Source organism: Toxoplasma gondii, chromosome X, assembly GCF_000006565.2.
Source record: "Toxoplasma gondii ME49 chromosome X, whole genome shotgun sequence".
In the NCBI taxonomy this organism is placed as follows: domain Eukaryota; phylum Apicomplexa; class Conoidasida; order Eucoccidiorida; family Sarcocystidae; genus Toxoplasma; species Toxoplasma gondii.
Window position 1 is genome coordinate 5,944,342 of NC_031478.1, and position 21,531 is coordinate 5,965,872.

The window sequence follows — 21,531 nt, forward strand, 5'->3', positions numbered from 1 at the left end:
TGTTTCAACGCGAGCATCCGTTGGTAGCGATGATCCGAGAATGGAAATCCTTTGAGGCGACAACTACGAAGAGCTTATCTCCCTCTGATTGGAGGCAGCGTTCTTTGGGCAAGCAATGGTGGAAAAGAAATCAGAGTAGTGCTCTCACAGTGGCGCTTCCGCCGCCACAAAACAATCGGGCGCCAGCAAGCTCAGAGATTGAGGCGCTATGCCGGGCCGTGGCCTCGCTTTCGAGGTCCCGTTCTAATGGCTGCCTATTACTACTGTGCATCTTTCTCTGTTATTAGTCATTCAGGCGCGAAAGTCACTTCACTTTGGAAGAGAGCTGCGACTCGAGTGCTTGATGGGTATGGGAAGAACCGCGAGGAGAAAAGTCGATAACACTACACGGAGAATTGGGAGGCTTCCTGCTCCCTTCGGCAGCCACGCCAGGGTCACGTCGAAACGTCTGTATCACCTGCGGGTCTTTTGTGCTTTGCTCGCACCTAAAACCATAGGAAAAAAGCCCCATTTCTTACGTCGGGGCCTCCCGCCGCGTTGTGGGTTCCTACCGCTAGAGGGGCTGCTTCTGGCTCTCTCCCCACAAACAAATCGTTGGAGGCCGTAAAGTCTTCCAAATTTGAACAAGTGTGTTTGAAACTTTCTCCCCACCCGTTGCAAGAAAGAAGACTTTTCAGCATAAGAAGTGTGTGTAGGCCTGCCTAGTGTAATGCTGCAATAATGGTGTCAACTACCGGCCGGAATCACGCATACCGACCTTTTGCACATGATACGGATACGCCTAAATGGCAGCTGGAGTTCTGAACGTTTGGGCAGCTGAATATTTAAATGACAGAGTGCAAGCTTTTTCCCTTATGAGATCAAACGCTTGGCAGTGGCACCCGCGAACGTATTTACCTTCGAGGCACGTAAAAAGCTGCAATACACCTGCACAAGCTGATCGGTCGCCAGGCCTTGGATTCCGCGGCTGCACGGTTAGCTTTCAGGAGAACGAAGACAAGCGTCAGTTTCACTTCTCACACATGGCTGGGGTGACAAGGATTGAACTACCACTGGGACCTGGTTTAGGTTGATTTCGACTATTATGGCCACTGCCTTCATCGGGGATGGATAATATATATGTTACGGTAACAGTGGGTACCGAAACAAGGTACTTTACGATATGTTTTTTGCACCGGAGTGTCCAGCTGTTCAGTATGGATCTCTGCTATTTGTCGCAAAGGAATTTCAGATTACACGAACCCCTTGGAATACAGCCACGATGGGCACTGGCGACATCCACCACATGGGTGAGCAGAAGACCCACTAATTAAAACTTGTGTCCCTGTGAACTCCATTCTCGCCACTCGCAGTCGGTCTGGAGGCACCTGGTTCAACTGCGGGGTACGGTGGCGAAACCAGTTTCTGGACCAGTGTCCTCCAGTCTGCCGTTTCCTGCTCCGTACCATCCAGTCTGCCTTTTGAAGTGCGACGAGCCACAGAGGCCGCTGGTGGCTTTTGTCCAGCACGGGACAACCATGCACCTCAGGAACTGTGTTCGCACGTACAAAGATCCTCGAGCCGTATCGCGTGTCCATCTCCTGCCCACCAGGCACAAATCAAAAATATGAGTAAAATGCACCTTTCTGTATAAACGTGACAGTCGCAGCGGTCACGCTGTGTAATGCTGACAGTTGAGACCGTGCGACTCGAGCCACTGACGTTTTTTTTGGCTACAGTGGCAATCCCTGGAGTGGAGTTACACATGAAGAGTTAGTGCATACCCGCAGTTTAGGACCTTACGCCGGGCACTGAGAGCGTGAGCAATTTCTGCACACCGTCGGAAGGTGGCTGGAATTTCTGTTGAGAGCTTTCACGCACCTCTCTGAGTAGCCTTCATGAGGTTCAGCATTCCGCTGACGGTGATCCAAAGTGAAGTCAGCATTGTGGAAGAAAGGTTTGGTCGGCGTCCGTTGATACTCTATTCGAAGGATATGTCAAGTCCTGAGGGAAACATAAATTGTCGTCTCCAGTGAAATCTCCCGCAAATTGACGAATCAGAAATGTTCCCACGACGAAGTATGCTCCTCAGTCAGTTTGAGCCGCGTTCGTAGCAAGTCGGGGTGCGGAACGTTTCTGAGAGATGTGATTTTGGCAAGGGAGCACGCTTCGCTGCTGACAGTAACTTTGCCGAGCTTGAGGATTTCACGGTACCGCCGTTAATGACTAAAGAAAGAACCATACAAGTGTCGCCCCTTTCGTCATAACGCTGTACAACACCGGTCCCACGCGCTTGGCAGCGCTTTTGTCAAAAATACAGTAGGTAAGTCACATCTAAGGCTATTAACCAGAGCAATGTTGACGTCGGTTCGTTTTGGCCATCGTTCGGACTCTAGGATATTACGAAATTCGAACAGGCACAGGACAGCGTCCTAATTTGCTGAATAATACACGCCGTTGGACAAAGACTGTGTTGCATAGAACCCCGGTTCTGAAGCATGATTCGACGCGAGGCACAGTTGTTTTGTATTAGTGACCAGCTGTCTGCCAACAGTGAATATTCTCCTTGAGGGAAACAACTGCCGGAGTAACCCGAGATGCGGGCATCAGGCAGACCAGCTGCTTCGGTTCCGCCCGAACCAAGTGGAAAGCAGACGTAAATGTTTTGACATCCCTCAAAAAAACTTTCTAGGATTCTTCTCGGCCCACGATGGCCTTGTGCCGTGCTTACTTCTGGCTAGAATACCCTCAGCACAAAGTCTCTGATGTTATGCTCAGCAATAGTTTCATTTTGACCTCGCTATTCTCTGTGCAACGAGGTAAATGACTTCCAGCTATGTGTTCCTGCCACCAACAGAAGTCTACCACTCATATCTCGTGCAGGCCACGAACAACGCCTGTATAAGTCCTCGATAAAGATATATATATATATATAGATAGATAGATAGATATATTTGTTGGGCTGCCTGTTTTTCACGGGGAAGCGTCAGCAGTCGAACAAGAAAAGCAGTGGCTACAGGTGTTTTAATCTTGAAAAAAACGGACCAACAAGTAGGCAGTCACCTTATCAGTGGGCGCTGCAGCGTTTTTGTCAAGAAATACATTTCTAGATCCTTTCAGCTTGCCTCTCCGCAAGCGTGCTCACAGAACCTACAGAACTCCGAGACCGCGGACAACAGAAAACACACCTTGCCCTGCATTACTCACCCGGCAACGCTCCTCTTATATGAATTCGCTTCGTTCGCCAGCTACGTCCGCATCCCGGCACGCATATCTTTACCACTTGTCTTCCCTCCCTAATTTTCTCGTTGCCTCCCCTTAGTTTGGAAAGCTCTTGAACAGTCTCTTGTTCACGCGAAACGCGTACCAGGGACTTCCCATGTCTGCTCTACCTTTTCATCACAACACCCCAATTATCCTGGACAGAGAGCTGCCCTTGTCATTTCTTCACCCCAAGAGAACATCGAATCACCTGGGGTCGGGAGGTCAGCACAAAACAGAGGAACAGACACTTCCTCGCCTAACCCCCGTTGCCCCCGTGGTCGGCACCACCGGTCACGACCCTGTCTGCATGACTATTCCAGCTGTTTTTCGTTTCTCACTGTGCTGATCCGCAGTTGCCCCCTGCCACTTCCCCCCAAAGCGATCACGCTTGTCACGAAAAACACAAGGGCGATCTGGCGTAACACAAAAAGGAGAAAATGGTTTCGGGTTTAAGCGTGCTCCTCTGGACCAAAGGCTATGTTGCCTCATCCAAAGACAGAATGGAGAATGGTCTTGGACAAGTGGCGGTGTTGCTTCCAAGCGAGATATCGGTTCGTTTGCTTCCACAGGTAGTAGAAGTCGACGATCTCGCACGTTGTTTTCGTCTGAATGAGTCTCTGAAGAGCGCTGAAGTCTTTGCCGTATTTGCAGATCCCGGCCTCAAACAACGCCACTTCTTTCGGGCCCCAGAGATCAATAACATTATCCTTCCTCAGCGGCGAGGTGAGGAGTTCCAGGGGCGACAACTTCACGGCTCCGAGTCGAGGCGCTGCCCCGGCTGCCCCCCCGCCTCGACTGCCTTTTCCTCCAGCTGCACTCTTCGTCGAAGCGCCACCTTCCCCCTTCCTCCCGCCGCCCGCTCCCGCGGCTCCAAAAGCCCCGCTCCCGTCTTTCGCTTCTCTCCCGGAGTCTCCGCCACCTCCTGCACCGTGGCTTCCGCCATACACACCCGAAGCCGTACTCCGGCCCACATTGTTGCTTACGATGAGGGCGTAGATCACGCTGTCTGCGGTCGCCAGGCCACCCTCGAGGTTCACGCGCCCCTCTTTCAACGCGCCTCCAGAGCCGGTATCGGCTCCCGCGCCGCCGCCCGCTGCTAAAGACCCCTCGGAGTAGAGCCCGTAGATCCCCCCAGAGCCGGAGGTGCCTCCAGACTTCCCACCATCAGCTCCGGAGCCCTTGCTCGAGCTTCCCGCCCAAGGAGGGGCGCACACGGGGACGGGGGCCTCGACGAGGCCCGCCGACGCGTCTCCGCCCCCCCGAACAGCTTCGATTCGCCGACTTCGCTTGGTGGAATTGACGGCCGCGACGAGTTCTTGCTGTACTGTTTGCTGGTGCAGGCTCTGCCACCTTGGCGCCGCGGAACCGAAGTACCACTCTTCAATCATTTGGAGCCAGGCTTCGACTTTCCGAATCCGTCTCTGGCAAATGTCGTAGCGCGCGCGGATCTCCAGGTTGTTGTATGCATTTGCAGAGATGCGCCGCGGCAAAATGAGCACGCCGTCAGGAACCCCTGCGCCGGACGCACTTGGGTCCGCCCCCGCCGGGCCTTCTGGTCCCGTGGCCCCCGGAGGGCCTGCCCCCGAGGCCTGCGCCGCCAGCGCTGGGTCTTCGGACCCCAAGAACCCCCCCAGCAGTACCGCGGAAGATCCAACGCCCGTCCCACAGCAGCAACACCGGACCTTGCTGTTTACGTACGGCGACGGGACGGGAAGCACATTGTAGGCTCGCGCGGCTAGCGCAGCTCTCGCGTCTCCCGGTCGCTGACGCAGCCTCGCTGAGAAGCGCGCCGCCGCCCCCGGATCCGAGGTCGCGCCTCCCACAGCCGCCGTCGCGTCGCCCCACCCCGGCGTCCCTCCGGGGCTGGAAGCCTGGCCCGCGCCTCTCTCTCCAGCTCCACCTCCGGCCTGGCCTCCGCCTTTCTTCGAAGCCCTCGCGTCCGACGTCCCTTGTCCAGGACTCGATGCATCTGACCCCTCTCGAACCCCCCAGCTGGCGCCCTTCTCGCCGCCCGACGACAAGCCTTCCAGGCTCTCTCCGGTTGCTGCAGCCCCAGCTGCTGCTGCTGCACTCTGGGCGCGCCGCTTTCGAGTGCTCATGCCCGACCCCGCATACGCGGCAGGCGCGGCGCTCGATTCCCGTGACGGCGGGCGCGGTCCCGAAGAGACAGGAGGGCCCGCTGACGAGGGTCCTGAAGCCGCGCCAGCCCCGCTGGCACTCGCGGGTCCTTCAGCTCCGGCGAGTCCGTCTCGGCCGGAGTGGATCATGGGTCTCGACCGCGACTCCTCGCGGTCTCTTTCGGACTGCTTGCACGCAGCCGAGTTCGAGAGCTGCTCGCTCGCGGTCGGCGTGGAGGCGCCCTGGGGCGAGCAGGCCATCTCCGCCTTGGTTGCACTGAGAGGCGAAGCGACAGAGGGCGACGGAGACATCGAGGGGCTCTGGCGAGCGTTTCGGAAGTTTTGGCGTCTCCGTTTCGCGTTAGGAAGACCGTCTGCGTGTGTCCCGTTCATCTGCTCTACAGGCACCTTTCCGCGGGCCTCTGCTGATCCGCACGCGTTTTCCGCTACCGCAGGATCTGTCGATCCGTCGTCGCGACCTCCCGCGCCGAGTTTCTTGTCTGCGTCTGATGCGAACTCTCTGGACACGCCGTTCTCGTCCAGACAGTCTCCAGCTGGACTCGCCTGCGTCACGCCATTCGCGCGCTTCTCCGGCTTGATCGGCTCCACATTCTTGCCCGTCTTCGGCCTGGTCCCCCGCCCACCTCCGTCCCCTGTTTTCTCTCCCAGAGTCGATCGCAGAACCTTCTTCTCAGTAGGGAAACCCCCAGAAGCGGCTGTGGCGGGTCCAGAGCTCCCACATGTCTGACTGGCGAAGTCGCCGTCACTCGAGCCCAATGCAGGTGAGGCAGTGGCTTCAGGCCGCCGGCAGCCGCGCCGAGAACGAGGCTGGGACCCCAGGGGTTCCAGGGCGGCAGACGAACAGACTGTCGCAAAGTGGGGAGACGGGGAAGCTGGCTGCGCGTCTGAAAACATACTGTGCGTGGCCGCATCTTCTTCACATGTTTGGGCTTCCACCTTCCCCGTTTCCTCCTCCTGCTTTGCTGCAGACGAACCGGCGCCGTGGCGTGGCAACACACGACCCGAGTGAGCTGTATGTACACTGAAGCCGCCGGCGTCCCCGCGCTGCGCGGGCAGGGGTGCAGGCGTGTGGCAGTCAGTTGCGCTTTTCCACTGGGCTTCCGCCGCGGATATCACGGGTTGTTCAGAGGCAGCTGAGTCGTCGTCTCGTGGCTTGCCTGAGTCGCTTCCACTTGCAGGTTTTTGCGGTGGATTTGCGGCAGCTGCGTGACGAGCAGCTGCCTCTGTCTGCACGCCTCGAGCCGGAAGACTCTTCGCATACGGAGTCTTTCCCAGGCACTCGGCACTGGGTCCTTCTTTATTATCTCCATTCGCTGAATCTCCTTGATGGTGTGTTTGCGTCTCCGTTGCCTCTGACGCGGCTGGAGTTTCCCTTCGGCGTTTCGACTCTGGTGTGGCAGGCCCGCGGCTCGCGACCCCCGAAGCAGCGTTTTCACCAGCATTCGGAGACGACTTGCCCAGGAGTTCGTCCTGAACTGCCTCTCCGGGTGCACTTCCTCGACGATGTTTCCTCGAATTTGCCTTTTCCTCTTCTTTCGGCACAGATTCCCCGTCCTTTTCGGAGTTCGCTTTTGCGGATCCACCTACATGCGGCGCTGGGGCCGATGGGTGGTCGACCCGCACGTCTGTGTCGGGGGAAGGCTCTGAAGATGAATAATTTTCAGCGAAGTGCCGAGTTTGAGGAGAGTGAGATGTGGGAACGCCAGGCGATTCCTGCAAGGAAGACGCGAGCGAAGCGAGGCCGGCAGACGCCGCAGAGGCGGGCTGCGTTCCGGTCGTCTCCCCCCCCATTGCGGGACAGAGCGCTGTCCTTGTTTACGGACCTGTCAGTGCGCAAAATTTTCGCGGGACTGAGAAAAACGTACGAGAAACTGAACGTTTACGGAGAAACGAGCGGAGAATCAACGTGCAGACGGTGCCGAGACAGCATCCGAGACGGGGAAGAGAGCGGTGGCGCGCGAACGGGCAACGGACACCGGAAGTGGAGAGTGGAAAACGACGGATACGTTGTTAAGGAAAAAAGAAGAAGAAAGAAGACGAAGAGAGTAGAACTCCCGTCTTTGCGTCTCGTGCCTCTTGCCACAAAAAAAGCTCCACCTTTCTCGTGACAACCTGCTCCCTCCTCTGGATCTGGGAACGGCAGTTTTCTTCCGCAGCTCAAAAATCGAGCTGGCGACTTGTGCAGCCACGAGAGACCGAGAAACGCCAGCTTTTTCCACTTTTGTCGCAGTTCACCTGCGCTAAATGCCACACTAACCTGCCTGCCGAAACAGACAGGTGACCAGCACGCCACAGCACAGCGTGAGCAGGTACTAAAGCCACACTCCGGGTGTTGTTTCGGGGTGTTTGTCGCCCTGCACAAAGCCTCGCGTTCGCAGGCGTAAAGGCAAGCTGGAGAAACACGCCTTTCCACCAGGAAAAACAGATTAGGCACACTTTAGCCGCTGCTCCACAGTCCACGGTTCGCGCTACAGCGAGAGTCCCGTGCACCCGCTTTCTTCGCCCTCCTCGAACAAACACCGCAGATGTGTACCTGGAGAGTTTCGCAGTAAGCCGGCACGGGGACGCGAGAATTTGACCACCCCCGCGGCAGTCCACAGAACACGTTTTCTTCCTCCTTCTTTTCCTTGCAAGTCAGAATCTCCGTTATGACTCGGCTATGTGCCGGAAACCGAGGCGTGTGGACGGAAAGAGTGGCGGCGGGCGGGTCGAGGCTTTCGCCGGGGCATGTGCAAGAAAAGAAAAAAGGCTCTCTTGCGAAAACGAGTCGCTTCTGAGGCACTCCAGACTCTTGAAAAGCCCCGAGAGACGCCGCGCCGGCAGAAAAGACTTCTCGTCCGCAAACTGATGGACACTTGCGGAAAACGCGTTAGGTGGCAGTGCCCGGCTAATTTGTCTCGGTTTCTCAGCGTACAGATCTTGAGAAGAGAGCGCCGTGGCAGAGAACGCACCCCCTGGGAGAGGGGAAAAGAATCCCCGTTTCGACCTATATAGCGAATGGCCGCGCGCGAAAAAGAGAGCCGTCCTCTCGACAGGCTTCTAGTTAATTTGCCTGCGTCTTCTGCCTCTTGTCGGCACGAAGATAAAAAAATGTCGCAGATAACCCTCCTTCTTCATAGAGACTACATAAGGAACGGTACAGCCTTTCACCGGTCTCCACGGCGTTCGCGCCGGTCCCGCCGTAGCAAGACAAAGCTAGTCAAAATTTGCTTCCTCCCTAGCGCGTAAATCTTGGGGTCGTCGAAGTTTTGCCGCGTCTTTTCCTCTCATCTTTCCCTTGTTGTGAAGAAACTGCGCAAGGTGGCATCTTTCTTCTTTGAAGAGAAAAATGAGACGTAGTAGCAACGAGAAACGAGAAGAACGGGGGGGCTGGAGAGCGCTGTGAACGACGCCGGTTGTTCGGGGCTGCAGCACGCGAATTCGCGCGCGCGTGGAGGGCTCTTCGCCGATACACTCAAAAACGCCCGGTATTCCGTTTTTTCTCGCGAATTTCTCCTGTTGGCTTCTCAGACATTTCCGACACTTGCTTATTCTCCTCGATATTCTGTCTACGGGAAAAGCCTCTGCCGTCGCTCCTCGCGGTTTCCCTGGGGATTTGAGTCCGTAGAAGAAGATGTGCTGCACGTTACCATTCGCTGTCTCCTCCGCCTCCGTGGTGTCTCCGCTTCTCCGTCCTTCTTCTTTCTCTCCGTTGGTCTCTTTCTCGCATTGATCCTGCGTCGTCTCCCACAGAGCGTCCTTGTCCCTTGCCTAAAAACTCGCGTCGACCAGATTCCACTTGTGGCTCGCGGTCCTTCTGCGCCTCCCCGGTCTCCCCCGTCGCTGTCTTCCCCCCCCCCCTGTCCTCTGTGTTTCGTCCTTCCTCTCTTTTCCTCTTTCTTCGCCCGTCGTGCATCTCTACGACTTTTGCGGCCTCCCTGCTCCTTCCTCCTCCCCCGCCTTCCCTCCCCGTCTCCGGTGCCCCAGATGGCGGGGACGGCCGGTGTCGTCCGGCTGCGGAAGGCGGCCTTGTGTTTCCCTCGAGCCGCGTCTGTCGAGACAAGGAAGATTTCCTTCAACTCTCGCCTCCGTAAACGTTCACAGAGAACTCAGAGACTCGTCTCAGAACTCCCAGACGCAAAAGGGTGTAGACGGGAAGAGCCGCTTACTTCTGATGGCTTTTTTCCAGTGGCGGGTGAAGCATACCCGAGAGTTGGAATGCAAAGACACTACGATGGACAGATCGTTCCACGCTGTATTTGGACCTCTACTTCCTCGGCCCGTCCTTCGCACTCTTCTCCCTCCAACGGGCTCGCATCCTCTTCCGTCTGTTATTTCTCTCTCTCCGGCGTCGAGTCCTCCCTTCCTACTTCTGTCTCTCCTTGTTTCTATCGTTCGGACCCCACCAGTGCGGATGCGTCCCCACATTTGCTTTCTCTCTCCCCTTTTCGCTCTCCGGCCTCGAGGTGTTTCTCCGCTTTCAAGGCCTCGTCGAGTCCTTTGTTCTTTTCTTCTCCCTCGGGTATGGCGTCTCGCCGTTCGTGTGTGTCTCGTCCTAAAGCCTCTCTCTTCGTAGCCGATGAGAAGTTTCTTTTCTGGAATTCCGGAGAGAAAGGGTCGAGAACGGCGTCTTCTCTCCCGCGCGCCTCATCCGCATCTTCTCCTGACTCTTCGTCTCTGCTCACCTCTCTCTCGCCTGCTTCTCCCCCTTTCTGCTCGGCTCGTCTGCATTTGAGCCCAAATTCGTCTTCAGCGTTGGCTTCCTTCGTTTCTTCGTCTCCTTCGTCTTCTGTTTTTTCGTCTGCACTGTGTCTGCCGTCTGCTGCCTGTTCTTCGCGTCTCCTTCGCGGGAACCGAGCGCTGCACAGCTACGGGGCACCGCCGCCGAGGGTGTCTCCGACACATCGGCATGTGTCTCCGCGGGATGCAGAGGTGCCTTTCTCACGCCTATTCTCTCCTTTCAACCCCAAACTGAAGTCTCCTTTCCAGGCCCTGGCTCGCCCTGAGTGGCGCCGGGGCCCACAGGTGTCTCCGTTGTCTCCAGCGTCTCCTTCGAGCACTGACGCGCAAGCTGCGCAGAGGCGGAGTCGGGAGGAGGAGCGCGAGGCCGGCGGCGAGGACGACGTGCTCATCGAAGAAGCCCTATGGTGGGTGAGGCAGACGCGACAAATAACGGTTGAGGTCGTCGACCAGTGGACAGAAAGTTTTCACTTTCTCTACCGGAAAAAAAAGTGAGTTTCGCCTCCAGGACGGCCCTCGTTCTTCCTCTTTGGACTGGCAGTAGAAAGACGACTTTCGAAAAGCGGAGACGCGGAGTCCCCAGTAGATGCGAAAGCAGGTCTTCTGCGCCTTCTGAATCAGCAGAGATTGATCCACAGAACTGAACTCACCGAATTCTCCAGGCCTAGCCGGCACAGCGGGGTAGGGCCTCCTCGTGCTCCCGTTTCTCCTTGTCGCCCGGCCCTCGCGTTGCTGCCGCGCAGCCCAACGGGGAGGAGCAGGTCTCTGTTTTTCGAGTTGACCTTACAGTTCTGGATCGCGAGTCATGTGTACAGAGACCATGTCTGTGTATGGCGTGCTGTGTCCTCAACGCCCGCATTTTACGGTGGTCCCTTGCTTCGCTGTCGAGGTGTCTGTATCCCCTCTTGTGTTATCGTTCTCTTGTTTCCCATTGTGTTAGGATTCAAAATCATGAAGAGATGCGTTCAAGAAAGGAGAAGTCTATCCACTCAAGAAAAAGACAAGGAATGCTGAATGCATGCTGCGAGTCGACCGGCTTGTCTGTGTGTGTGTGTATGGGGGGGAGGGGGAGGGATTCCGAAGCCTCTCTGCACTCAAGGGCTCGTGCGTTTTCGTCTTCGGACTCCGACATCAGTGCCCGTTTCCCTGCTTGTTTCTCTCCATTTAATTCTCTCGCATTTCTGCAATCGCTTCCCTGTTGACTCTCCTCATTCTTGGCTCATTCCTCGCCTTCGTGTTCTTGAGACGGTGCGTCTCCCTTCGCCCTCGCTGTCTCTTCAGCTCCCAGATGCACCTTCGTTCCCTCTTCACCTGTGGCCTCTGTGTGTCTGTTATGGTGTCTGGTCTCTGCTTTCTCCGCTGTCCGTGTGCCTTCCCCTCTGTTTCTCGTCGTATCTGTGTTGTTTCTTTTTTCACCTCTGTCTCCGCGTCAGCTTCTTGTCCGTCTGTCTCCTCCCGGTTCGTTTACTAACCCCCCTGGCTTTCTTGTCGTGTGACGCTTCTCTCTTGCGGCTCTCCGCTGTGTTTCAGGCATGCCGAGCTCATCGCGATTTTGGACGACGCGCTGCACCTGGTACCGTGTCTCCGACCCGCCGAAATCGCCATGCTCGCAAATCACGCGAGTCGGTTGATTCCTCTGAAAGCTCAGAGACTCCCTCAACGCAGAGAGAGGCGGCCCGGCTGCCTTTTGGACTCTGAAAAGGAGGCGGCTGAGAAACGCGCGAAACGTTGGTGGGGTGTCTTTGGAGACGCGATTTCTCATGTAAGCTCAGGAGACAGGGCAAAGAAACATCGTAGGCATGCACAGAACAAAGGCCATGCAACTGTTACATAAAAAAGTATACATATGCATGTGTGAGATCTGACTTGATGTATATACAGATACATCTGTCTATGGTACATCTTATATGTAAAGACTCGTATATATATATATATATATATTCTTTCTTCATGAGATATGTGGGTACATACATGTATGTAATATATATGGATACGATGTGCATGTGTGCTCTTACATGCCCTCGGATATTCATGAGTATAGGATATTGGTGTACATCTGAAGATCTATATAAAATGAGTTCTCTTTTCCAGGAGCTCCACACGTTTTCTTCTTAGATTTAATATCGTTCCTGTCCTTCCGGCAGTGTGCTCCTTCAGTAGGTCTGCTGTGCGAACACAGATCCTTCCGTTTGCCCGCATCGACGCGTCTCTCCGTTCGCTGCAGTGTGGTGTCGGGTCTTGGGATACGTATCTCTCTCTCGCCGTTTCTGCGTCTGTCGGATGTCTCGATGAGGCGCATGCAGCGGTGGGCAAAACGCATTGAGTCCTGCGCGTCCGAGTTGCTGTTCGGTTCTTTGGTGAGGGAAACCAGGGTGCGGTCCTTTTCAAGCTGTGCAGAGGTCGCGGTGCAGTTTCGTACGCTCCTTCCCGATGTTCGCGTGTACGGAGGACGTCGGACTGGGTGTGTGTCATTCTCGGCTGTGGTCCCTCCTGCGCTGATCCTAAGTGCACAGTGAGCTGGATAGATGCTTGCCCAGAATGGCAAGGATTTTACAAACGACAGACAGACATCCAAAGCTTGAATCGCGTGGTACAGAGTTGAACTCTACATAGACCCGCTCCAAGCTCACTGCTCCTCGGATGCGGGTCTCTGTCGTCATTGTGTATACGTTCGTAAAGCGTTGAAGCTGATGGTGGCAGACAGGTCTTGTCGCTTTTCTCTTGAGTTTCCCTGACTTCGTCTCTGTGTGTGGATGTCTAAATCGTTAGATCCTCTCGTGACACTTTGTCAGACATGTGTTGTGCGTGTCAGAGGTTCGATCTCTGAAGAGGTCTTTTTTCGCCGTTTTTTTCTCTTTCTTCACGCACTATCCTTCGTCTCCCCATGCAGACTTCATGCAGACTTCCTCTCCGGTCTCGTAGCCTTTTTCCGTTTCTCGTGTGTGGTTTTATCCCCGCTTCGCGTGGCCTTACCAGGAGTTTTGCGTCGCGGTTGTGTTCCTTCTTTTTCTTCGTTCTCTCCTCTTTCGTCGCCCCCCTCACCTCCCCCCTGCCGGCTCTTTCGGCCAGTCGTTGTCTCTACGGTCCAGGATCTTAACAGCGTTCTCGCTCGGTTGCACGCTGCATGCACACTCAGCTCCTCCACGACGCAGATGGCCAGCACATCTCCCTCATTCTCAATGCTTTCTCGTCGGCCAAAGTTTTCCACCACGAAACTCTTCTCGCCTGTCTCAGCCGCGAAACAGCCGCCTGGGCTCCTCACAACTCCCTCCGCAACACAGCCGTGATCTGTAAGTGCACACCTGCCTTGGCAAAAACCTGTGAAAAAAAAGAGGAGGTGAGTCTGATCGGTGTCCTGAACTCTAAATCCAACTTATCGTTTGCCACGCTCTCTCTCTCTTAAAGCTTAAACCTCAAGCAGCGGATAAAAGCTCAATGTCATAAACCGGTTTTGTCGGGTGTCTCTACACCGTAACACCTCAGGAACGGCTACCTCCGTGTCGCAAATCCTGACTCGAATGACTTCCCCAACTCTGCACCTGAACCGCCACACCCTAAAAGCGTCGGCTTCCTGAATTCGCAGTAGCGCCTAGCTCTGTGCGCTGAACTCTGAGCATCGGGCAACTGCGTACTTGAATCGTGAAACCGTACCTCGTACGTTCGTGCGGCTCTGTCCAGTGAGAGGTTCTGGGGGTGTGAGGAGACATCTCTCTTGGAAAACCGTGCAGTGTTTCCTCTCCGATTTTGCTCTGAGTGCAGTGAACGCCATGGCAAGGCTGAACATGAGAGACCGAGAGGCGCTCGACAGCAGCTGTCTCCGCCTTCAGAGTGAGGCGAAGAACCTCAACCACATCGACTGTGCGATGGCGCGTGAGTGAAAAGAAGAAAAGCAACGACATCGGAAAAGCGAGGAAGATTAAAAGCAATCAGAAAGCGAAAACGAAGAGCGAGGAAGAAGGCGACTCGCGAAGCGATGAGGAGAGACTCGGGCGGCAAATACACACTGAGGAAGGAGAGAGAGAGACTGGAGTGCACTGATAAAAAGGGACAGCAGGTCATAAAGATGCGCAGAAAAGACAGATGATTCAAGTGGAAAGAAAGACGGACAGACATCGGCTTGTCTTCTTCGCGTGGACGACGGAGGGGAACGAAGAGAAACGAGCGCAAAGAGACAGACAGGCAGGCCAGACACGCACGACAGAGAACAGAAGACGTGGAACGCCGGGAGGATTCACAAGGAGTGGACGCGTGGTGACTGATTTTGTGTCAGGTTTCAGTAGAGGAGTTTGACCTAAAACTGAAACGTGCAATTCCGGTTTAAACCGTGTTATGAGAACACATTTATTTGATGTATAAAGGACTAGTTTTGTCTTTTTCTCATCGACCTTCGTGGAGACTTCGGCGAGACGCTCGAACAAAAAGACGTCGCCTCGAGCGAAGGAAACAGGGGTACTAGGAGAAAACTCAAGTCGTGACTCTGCTCACTTGGTTCAGATGTTGAATGTCTTTTTGTGTCCGCGAGCCAAGTGTCTTGTATTTGCGTTGTTTTTACAAAAAACACTTGTCTCCATTTAGGAAGCGAATGTCCGTCGCTCCCTCAATAAGGTGTATCGTCCAGAGTCTTCAGTTCGAGCTGAGCGGTGCCTTTGCCGATGTCACATCCGACAACGAATTCAGGAGCCTGTTGGGCGACGGCATTCGTCTTCCTTTGCGTTTCTCCACTAGAACCAGTTGGCCATCATTTGTTCACGTACCAAGAAGGGCGAGGGGAATCTGAAATCATTCTCGGTCTAACGAAAGAGCCCAGTTAAGATGGTGGCCGTCGTAGAACTGGAGCTCCTTTAACGTGTCTCAATAAACCCAAGACTCGAAGGATTCTTGGTTTCAGAAGAGGACGTTTTCCCTATTTTCTACGCGGAAGAAGTCAAGTGGACGTTTTCCTGGTTTTTTTCGTTTCTTCAGTCAACGCCGCAGCGCGCCTGGGCTACAGAGAACTCCAGTTCTACTCGGTTCTTGGCGATGCCGCTGTTCAACATTGTTCTCGGATGAATGAGCACAACATTTCCATGATTCGTAAGTCGGAATGTCTGGGCAGAAAGGTCTTCCTCTTTCCGAATACCCCTTTGTGTTTTGCCTGATAGGCGGAAGTGTCTTTCTTCGCAGAAAGACCTTTCTGTCTACCTGGAAAGCCTCGAATACGTATGCCAGACTTCTTCGCCTTCAGCAGCAACAGGCGTCCTCTTTTTTCTCTCCTCGGCCTGCTCCCTTCTGGCGCCCTGCGTGTGGTAGGCGTTCGCCCGGTGTCACTCTCTGCGCTGAGGGGCGAGGGCGGGTGCCTTTCGGTCTTGCTTCCTCAAAAACTGTTCATTTTCCAAAGAGTGCCGCGACGCCGTGGAAGGGACTCGCACTTGAATCGGAGGTGTCGAAGCGACGCAAGCAGACAGAAAAGAGAACGTGGATCCAAGGCCATCTCAGAAGACCCATGCAATCTGCTAGCTCGAGATCCTTCTGTGGTTTCCTGCAGTCGCCGATGCAACTCTCCAGAAAACGCGAACTGGCCCAGCTTTTGCCTCGAAACGTACTTCTGGATCACATGTTTGTATCCTGCGTTTCACTGACGTCTGGCAACGCCGTTTTCTGCTTGCTTCGCGTGCTCAACGAAGAACAAATCTACATCTTGAGCCTGAAGTTCGAGTTCTTTCTCGCAACTGGCGACGCCAGACAGTCCGAATGTGTCTCCGTTTTCTCGCTGCGTTCACTCTTTCTTCTCGCGAGCTCGCCGCGTGTTCGGGGCCGTCTGGCGTGCATGCGGCGAATGTATCAACTTTGTCTCTGTCTTTCCAAGCCTAAAACTTCTTTTTCCCTGTTTCCGGTTGTTTTATTCTCCCGTCGCTGCCTGCTGTCCACGTTCCTCGCGCAGTAGCACCTCTCTCGAGAGAGAGAGAAGAGACGTCGTCTCCCTTGCTTTCGGCAAAGTCCTTGGAGAGGACTTTCACTCTAAAGATACTTTTTGTCCTGCTGGCTTCTCAGTCTGGGCCTTCGGAGCCGTCGGCGTGCGTCACCAGACGCTGATTGGAGAATTCATCGACCAGCTTCTCCGCATCAGCAGCTCGTGAGTTTTCCTGTTCCGACGAGCAACGTCGATGCTTTTCCGTCGCTTGTTGTGCCGACTCAAATTGTGCTTGCTCGGGTGTGCAACGGGCGTCAGTCGGCGGGAGTTGAACCTAGAGACGTCTTTGTCGCGAGCTTTAAAATCTGCGCGTCCTCGTCAGCTGCTCTTTTTTCGCGCTTCTGAGGTTCCGAGTTCGGCGCTTCACTCGTTTCAACGCCGTTTTCGTCCTGTGTCTTCATTCGATCGTCTCTGTTTCTTCGCGGCGCTTCCCGGCGTCGCTGTCTCGACAAACATGTTTGCGTGCGTGCATCCCAGCTCTCCACGAGTGTCTACACTCTCTTCAAGCTCACGCGTTTCCTATCCAGCGCGGGCAGTGCGTCGTTCCTTCGACTGTCTGTGCAGGCGAGTGATTCATGCCAATTACGTCGCCTCCATTCTGGGCCCTCTCGGCAATCTTCGCGTGGAACATTCCCGCATGAAACTTCTCGTGGATGTCCTTGTGAAGCCGAACATCGAGAAATTCGAGCCCGTCGACGCCATTCTTGTTTGCACAGGTAGATGGTGTCTTTTGAAAATCGGCAAGAACTGCACTTCTTCGCTTCGCCAAAGAAGTCGCAGAAACACAGGTTTCGCGTCGCCCCGGTCACAAGACCAGATGTCCAAGTGTCAAGGCTCGTCTTATCTCGCAGTCTGCAACACCCCCTCCGGCGATTGGGGATAAAGGAATGCATGGGCATGCAAGCAAAAAAGAGGCATTACTGCACATGCACTTCCACTCAAAGACCTGCAGCCGTTCATATCGGTGTACATGTGAAGATCTACTTGTACGTATCCTGAGTGGCGTCTGCGCGCGTCCGGATCTCCCGCGATGTATTCGTATTAATATGTATACTTGCACATTCGGAATGCGTTTGAGGAGAAAGCAGAGGTTCTTGCAGCGTGTATCTGGTTCTCCCCCTCTACCGGGCACAGGGAACCTTCCGCGCGTTCACTTTCTTTTTGTGTGTCTCTTTTTTCTGCCTTTCAGCGCTGAGCCGTCTCGGATTCCGAGTTTCGCAGTCTCCTGTCGCTTCCCAGCTCTTAACGCATGCAGGCCGTCTGGTGGCAACCAATGTGTTCGCCTCTCCGAGTCATCACATCCTTCATCTCGCAGTCGTAGGCACTGGCTTTCGTGGAGTTTGACGCGCGTTTCTCTGTCTCCGCGAGGACCGCGGAAGAGCGAAATGCGAGGCTGCACACGTCTTCCGGAGTTGAGAAATTTCAGCTTGGAGGCATGAACAGTCAGGGTCCTGCACCCTCTTTCTGGAAAAAAGGCTTTCTCTTGACTTACTTCTCTGGATTCTCTTGAATCCTCTTGCTTGTGACGATGGAGAGGTCGACGGCGACGTTCTCTCCACTGTGTCGAAAATCTTTTCTGGTTCCGGTGGCTGGTCTTCAGGCGTACCTCGAGACGACTGACAGCTCTCTTCCCTCCTTTTTCCCTCGGCAGCCCCTTTGCTTCTCGCAGAAACGGCGAAGACTAGACAAGGGAGTTCTGTCTGGAGGAACGCGTTTCTGAGAACTGTAGCGAGCGACTGTCACCGATCAAGACTGTTGTCTTTGTGTGCTGTTGAAGCGACAGCCGGTGGGAGAGCGCATGCAGTGTCTCGGTGGCGTGAAGTTTGCTTCTGCTGTCTCCCGTTGTGCATCTTTTTTCTCAGGCGGCTGGTCTCTTGGAGGCGTTCACCATGACGGCGTTTTGGAGTGACATCAGCGGAGGCCTCGCAGCCACGTCAGTCTCTGCTCGTTGGAAAAGTATTTTTCCTCTTCCTTGCTTGCTTCGTTTTTCGCTTTCTCTGAACACTTTCCCCACAACTTCCCTGTCTTCTCAAGATTGAGGGATCTTCTTTGTCGTTTCCTTTTTTCCGAGTAACCTCCTTGGACGCTTTCGCGTTGCTCTCTGTCCGTTGCCCCTCGAGAAGAATCACCCTCGTTTTGTATCTCTCTTTTCGCCTTTCTCGCCTTTCCTTTCTCCTCCTGCTTCGAGGACGCATGTCACGCTGTGTTCTCCTGCTGCTGTCTCCGACCCGTGGGTCCCCAACGGAAGAGGTCGGCATCGCTGTTTTCCGCCTTTTTTCCTCTGACATTCCCGGCTCGGCTGCTGGGTGGATTTCGCTCTGAGGCGACGATCACCGGGTTCTGAATCGGCCTCTGCTTTGCCCTGATGCAGCCTCCGGTCCACTGTCTCCTCGGCAGAGATCGCAAACGCAGTTCTTCCGTTGGTTCGCGTCGTCGGGACCCCCGTCTGGCGAGCGCCGCTCTTTCAGGTCGCCGTCACGGTGTGTCTCTCCCGGCTTTCCTCAGCTCGCGTTAGGGCAGAAAACTGAGGCAGGCGAAGCAGAAGAACCAAGGCATTCATGGGCAGGCACAAGAGAAAGCGGAGCAAACACAAGCTCTTGCAAGAGACGCCTTCGGCGTTGTCTGCTGTCCATCGTTCCTCAAACGCACATCGTGTTGATTATGCACAGCGTCCTGCGTCATCATTTCTGCAGTAGAAGCGGAAGAGAGGACAGAAGAGGGGAAGAGAGCAGAAGAGGGACAGAGCGGGAAGCAAGAGAAAGGAGAGAAGCGATTAACGCGAACTGCATTACCACACAAACACTGGCAGAGTCTGTCTTTTTCTGTTATGCTTCTCGAGTTCGTGACAACGTCATACGTCCACCGGTTTCGGTCATCGAGGGGATGCACCACAAGTCCGAAGAACGACCCGCAAGGAGTTTTCCTGGATTTCTGTGGCAGTCACTTCATTTGAGTTTGTACTCTTTCTTTCGATGGTCGTTTTTACTTTATTGCCCGCCGTCTGAACCAGGTCCACGTCTCGCAGGCCCTGCTTCGCGGTCTAAGGTCTCCTTTCGACTTCTCCCTTCCGACTGTAACGCTCCTCTCCGCCGTCCTTCCTGGGGTGTCCTCCTTCTTCTGCGCCGGTGGTTTCCTCTTTTGCCGGCCCTCTTGCCACTTGTGCTTCATTTTTCTTGTTCTCTTTGCAGGCGATGGCGGCGCAGGACCAGTCGCAGTGGACCCCGCGAGATGTTGCAAACTTCACGTTTGCTCTTGGCAAGATTTCCGGCGAGCACGGAGAAGACCCGGTAGATCCCTCTGTCTTTCGAGCTTCTGGAGACAACAGCGCGGCTCCACAGAAGCGAAACGCCGAGGCAGGCGGACACTCCAGACGTCAGCTAATCAGAGACCTCTGTGAATTTGCCACTCGAGAAGTAAGCGGGGACAGAGGCGACGCGAGGGAATAAAGAGGCCATCTCTTGGGGGTAGAGGGGAGGGGGCGGTACATTCTCTGACTTCGCTCATGCTATTGGGTCACTCCGGAAAATGCTGTGTCTTTGCGTCCGGTTTCCGCTCCCGTGTTCCGCCCTCTTGTCGTTGCGGCTGTTCTCTTGAATCTGCTTTCCTTAGGCTAACAGGTGGATTCAGTACGATCACACTGCGCGCAAGAAATACAGGGAGTCGTCGTTTTCGAGACTTCCCATTTGTTTGTCAACGCGACGTCGGTCTGAACACCACGAAGACCCGTTTTTTATTCTGTTGCTTCCTGTCTTGTGTCTTCCTGTCGCTTGGATTCTGCTATCGATGTCTTCTCTCCCCCAAAGAGTTTCGAGTCTGGCTTACCTCTTCTGAAGTTTCCTCGCTATTTGTGTTTTGGGGGCTGGATTGCAGTACTCTACGGCACCAAGGTTAGTCCACATCAGTTATGCTGTAGGCATCATGTATGGATTAGTGTTGTCGTTCGTATGACGAGCGAGAGGAAACTTGCTCGAAGAGGACATCCAGTCGACGCCAGTGTTTCTACGTGTTTTCGCATTCTTCATCTTTGTTTCTCTCCATGTTTTCTGCTGTTTTTTTCTCTGGCGCTGTCTCCAGATGGATCGCTTCAATCCGTGTGACATCGTGAGACTCCTCCAAGGTCTGGCTTGTCTCGACTACCGCCACGAGGGAGTTCTCGCCTCCGTTTCGCGTCGTCTTCAGCATGCTGATGGCAGTTCTCCGACCGAGGCAGAAGGATTTCCTTTCCACGTTCAGCGAGCTATTGCAGAGGCCCTTCTAAAGGTAAAGGTCTCGATACGGAGGCGCCGAAAAAAGTGCCACAGAGATTCTCTGGTTACCTCAAAGAGTCTTGGAGATATCTGCTAAAGTCTGAATAATTATCCTGAAAACACGGGTGTACGCGTCTGCGCCAACGGCAGCGTCATCATCGTGGTCATGGAGGGATCAGCTAGCGTACACTCTTTACTGATGAACGAGCCTCTGGCTCGGCTGAGAGTGGAATCTGTGCACCTGTCCCATGTCGAAGTTTGCGGTAGTTTCTCCAGGTGAAAGGAGTGTCAGTTCGTTGTTTCAGGTTTTCACACCCGCATCGTGTGGTGAAGGACCTCTCCCTCTCTCTGTCGAGTCGACGTCCATGTGCATGTGTTCCACCCGTTCACGCGGTGTACAGACAGCCTGCCTGTCGCCTTTGGTGTTCCTGCAGCTCGAAGCCTCTCATGCATGCTCGCGCGACTGGATCGACGGCCTCCGCAGCCATCAAGCCGCTCTGGGGCACAAGGGCGGGGGGAAGGAAGGCGGGCCGGGAGAGTTTCTTTCTGGTGTTTCGTCTTCGTGCTTTCGAGTGGAGGAAGTGTCGAGTTCTTCGGCGCCTCCAGTGTACCACCAGCGAACGCATGCAGTCAGCCGCCGGTGACCTTCGCTCCTCTGTCGGCCTTGGCGTTAAGGCGACGTCACGGAGATAATGACAGATGATTCGCCATTCTGGAGGAACCGCACCGCTCACAATGTCGTCGGAGTTACGCCAAGTAGTAAATGATCCACAGCGTGCAGACTGTGGAGATTTCCACCTTCCATTGTTTCACGTATACTTACATATTTACATCAATGTACATACACTGCGTTATATATATATATATATATATGTATATACAAATATGTAAGTCTAGGTGTGTTTATATTGATAACTATCGTGGTCACAGAGCCCTCGATTCGATGGGGGCTGAAGACGCCTGCCGACTCCGGCATATTAGAGTGAAATGTATCCTGGCGAAAGAACGCGCAAAACCACAAAGCTGCGTCATCTACCGGTCCCGAGGGTGTGTCAATGTGCGATCGAGGGCAACAGCGCCCAGTCAACCTTCTCTGGTGTACGGGTACCAGTTTCGCCTGCAAAACCTCTTCCGAAAAAGTCTCAAAGGAAACACCAGCAGACACAAGAGACTACAGTTCTTCAGTAAGGTCCTTCAGCTTTTTGGGGACTCGTCTTATAAAGGAGTAGAGAGG

At 54.5% G+C, this 21,531-nt stretch overlaps 2 protein-coding genes across 2 annotated transcripts; one reads left to right on the top strand and one right to left on the bottom strand.

Moving 5' to 3' along the window:
• Positions 1 to 2,939: 2,939 nt before the first annotated feature.
• TGME49_237520 (hypothetical protein) lies at positions 2,940 to 8,222 on the bottom strand. The gene has a single exon (XM_002369053.2). It carries the CDS (start codon positions 7,170 to 7,172, stop codon positions 3,729 to 3,731), a length of 3,444 nt encoding a protein of 1,147 aa, XP_002369094.1. The 5' UTR covers positions 7,173 to 8,222; the 3' UTR covers positions 2,940 to 3,728.
• Positions 8,223 to 8,742: 520 nt separating this feature from the next.
• TGME49_237530 (hypothetical protein) lies at positions 8,743 to 21,145 on the top strand. The gene is made up of 13 exons (XM_018780498.1): positions 8,743 to 10,591; positions 11,631 to 11,862; positions 13,237 to 13,390; positions 13,860 to 13,970; positions 15,063 to 15,173; positions 16,131 to 16,212; positions 16,615 to 16,766; positions 17,240 to 17,367; positions 17,913 to 17,983; positions 18,422 to 18,530; positions 19,239 to 19,463; positions 20,125 to 20,310; positions 20,732 to 21,145. The coding sequence occupies exons 1-13, from the start codon at positions 9,348 to 9,350 to the stop codon at positions 20,939 to 20,941; spliced, it is 3,015 nt and encodes a 1,004-aa protein (XP_018635757.1). The 5' UTR covers positions 8,743 to 9,347; the 3' UTR covers positions 20,942 to 21,145.
• The last annotated feature ends 386 nt before the right edge of the window (positions 21,146 to 21,531 follow it).

Excerpts from the sequence above, each read along its gene's own strand:
- TGME49_237530 (XM_018780498.1), top strand. The coding sequence starts at position 9,348 with ATGGCGGGGACGGCCGGTGTCGTCCGGCTGCGGAAGGCGGCCTTGTGT. Across the intron at positions 13,391-13,859 it reads CCGCAACACAGCCGTGATCT|TGAACGCCATGGCAAGGCTG; the intron begins GTAAGTGCACAC and ends CTCTGAGTGCAG. Across the intron at positions 18,531-19,238 it reads TCTTTCAGGTCGCCGTCACG|GCGATGGCGGCGCAGGACCA; the intron begins GTGTGTCTCTCC and ends TTCTCTTTGCAG.
- TGME49_237520 (XM_002369053.2), bottom strand. The coding sequence starts at position 7,172 with ATGGGGGGGGAGACGACCGGAACGCAGCCCGCCTCTGCGGCGTCTGCC.